This window comes from Poromitra crassiceps (assembly GCF_964638095.1).
Source record: "Poromitra crassiceps genome assembly, chromosome: 1".
NCBI lineage: Eukaryota > Metazoa > Chordata > Actinopteri > Beryciformes > Melamphaidae > Poromitra > Poromitra crassiceps.
The window spans coordinates 29,084,671-29,087,170 of record NC_139623.1 but is presented as its reverse complement, the minus strand read 5'-3'; the positions used below and the strand labels follow the sequence as shown (position 1 = coordinate 29,087,170).

The window sequence follows — 2,500 nt, the reverse complement described above, 5'->3', positions numbered from 1 at the left end:
GACACGGATCGGGCTGTAATCCCGCCTCCAATGGTGTAAGCACAAAATTAATTCTCTCTAATCCGGGAGGAGTTAATCCCCATGCCTATGGCTAGAGGGCTGGCAGAGCGGCTGCAGGCCGGGGCTGGCGGCTGGCTCCTGGATTCTATATGCTGGCTAAGAGCCCCCCTCCTCCCCCTTCCTGCGTCTCCAGGCCTCCCTCAGCCCTGAGCCGTGCACCCAAAGCCTCTTAATTCTCATTAGCAGTGCTAATGGAGCTTCCCAGCATAAATGAGCTTTAGTCATGGCTTTGAGAGACACTCTTTTATCTCCCCCCTCCTTGTTCCCTTTACCGTCCCCCCCTTCCATTCAGCTCAAACTGTCCAAGCACACTATGGGTGTATCGGGTGTGTGTATTTCCCCCCCCCAGGATTTTTCTCCCATTTTCTCCCCAATTGTACCTGGCCAATTCCCCCTGCTGTCCCGGTCGTTGCTCCACCCCCTCTGCTGATCTGGGGAGAGCCGTAGACGAGTACATGCTTCCTCTGATACATGTGCAGTCTCCAGCCACTTATTTTCATTTGACAGCGAGGAGTTTCACCGACATGACGTAGCACGTGGGAGCATCACGCACTCTATTTGCCCAGTTCTCCTCCCCCCGAACAGCCACCCGACCGACCATAGGTGGCACTAGCGCAGTGACGAGGACTCATGCCCTAGCAGCTTCCCACCCGCAGACACAGCTGATTGTGTCTGTAGGAACGTCTGATCAAGCCGGAAGTACCGCTACCAGGACCTGAACCCAGGTCTCGGCAGTGGTGGTAGACGAGTGCTTTTTACCTCTGCACTACCCAGACGCCCCTGTGTCTTTTTGGTTGTTGCTTTTTCAGGTATATTTGTACTAAAATACATGGAATGAATGAATGAATGAAGAAAATGTCCATGTCTTTATTGTTTTTGTGTTCATTTGTTTGTTTTTTGTGTACATGTCTGTACTCACGGTCCTCGCGGGTTTGGATGTAGAGGACGTTGCTGCGGACCCCATCCCCGGCCTGCGTGTAGGCCAGCACCTGAACGCTGTAGTTGGTGAACTTCTCCATCCCTCGCAGCTCCACCTGCTCACGCGTGGTGGTGATATTCTGCATCTCTCCCCATTCTGAGGTGGCGAGCAGAGAGAGGGGCAACAGTTTCAGAAAGTTTTGTGTGTTAGCCGATGGACAGAGAGCAGGAAGGTGGGAATTGCACAAACACAGCTGACTCACATCAACACGTCAACACTGACGGTGTTACACGTAAGCAAACCTAAACATGGGCAAAGACCAGCCTGGTCACCAGTACAAAACACTGGCATTGTAATCCAATTGCAAACCACATAATGTCAATGTTTCTGAACCAAAAACATGTAGCATACATTTCTAGATATCAATGTGTAGACCTCTTATCTAGCGGTCATATCTTGCTCGAAAAAGAGATCACTGATCTGAAGTGACTAACGGAAGCGTGTCCTGCAACAGACAATATTTTTACAAAACTCCTGTTAAAATTGTGCTTCAAACACTGCTACAATGATCATGTCATGTTTCCGTGTAGTTTAACGGCGAAAACGTTAAGTCGAACTTCTTTCTAGCAACATACCGTTGAAATAATTTCTTTTAGTTGTGTCTTTGGTTTACCAGAGTCGGGGAACGGACGCTACCGCTGGCGTCTTAACTGAAAGCTGCTCTTGTCCTGTTACGGACAGCTCACTCTGCGGCTCTGCTGGTTAGCAAGCCAGCCTCTCTTCCTTTCCGTCAGAGAGAGAGGCTGGCTAGCGAGACTAGCAAGCCAGTGGTTAGCAAGCCAGTAATAGTCAACAAAGAGTGGCTTGTAGTGGTCGCTGAGTCCCATTTTGCTGCATTATTGCCACATGCTGGCCTTGTTGTGTTTTAGACAAAACTAGCGTTAGCTAGCTAGCAAGCTAGCAACTTTAACGATCAGTAACTCTCGTCGCCCAAGCACGTCTTATGGCTTTCTGTCATCAAAGTCACTTTCCTAAAGTAATTTGACATGTTACCATGCACATATTCATATGAAATTCCACATATTGACACATATAGATGTATAAATTAGTTCCACTTTCACAAAGCGGCGATCCAGCATCTGAAATGCTAGCCTAGGTAAACCCAGCCACCACGTGACCTGCTCTCTCAGTTCCCAGTCACTAGTGACTGAGAACAGGTCTGAGAGCAGGTCACGTGGGGGATGGGTTTACCCAGGCTACTGAAATGCCTGCTAAAGTACCGGAAACCACGTCGAGAGACCTCTGACCCGGACGTGACGAAACAGGCGTCCAGGTGTCCGTTGCAGGACACGGTTACGCTACCTGGTCAAATGAAGTGAAAAACAAACGACAGTCTGCTTTTGAAATAGCACAGTAAGGGTGTAGAGGCCGTAGGACGCAGGGTGGCAGATGTCTCTGACAAAGGAGACCGGGATCCACATCCCAGCATGTTCAGATTTCAACCGCATATTTAAGCCTAAC

The 2,500-nt window shown here is 49.4% G+C and overlaps 1 protein-coding gene across 5 annotated transcripts in view; it reads right to left on the bottom strand.

Annotated features, from left to right (window-relative positions):
- LOC310784188 (cell adhesion molecule DSCAML1-like) overlaps positions 1-2,500 on the bottom strand; it is a gene marked incomplete at both ends in the record, with an annotated part of 127,221 nt that overhangs the window by 24,880 nt on the left and 99,841 nt on the right. For 4 of the 5 annotated variants that reach the window (XM_083645195.1, XM_083645196.1, XM_083645197.1 and 1 more), the window contains one exon: positions 980-1,135. In XM_083645195.1, coding sequence (XP_083501321.1) covers positions 980-1,135 — 156 coding nt within the window. Of the gene's footprint in view, positions 1-979; positions 1,237-2,500 lie in introns of all 5 variants that reach the window. The other variant, XM_083645198.1, reaches the window with a different exon arrangement.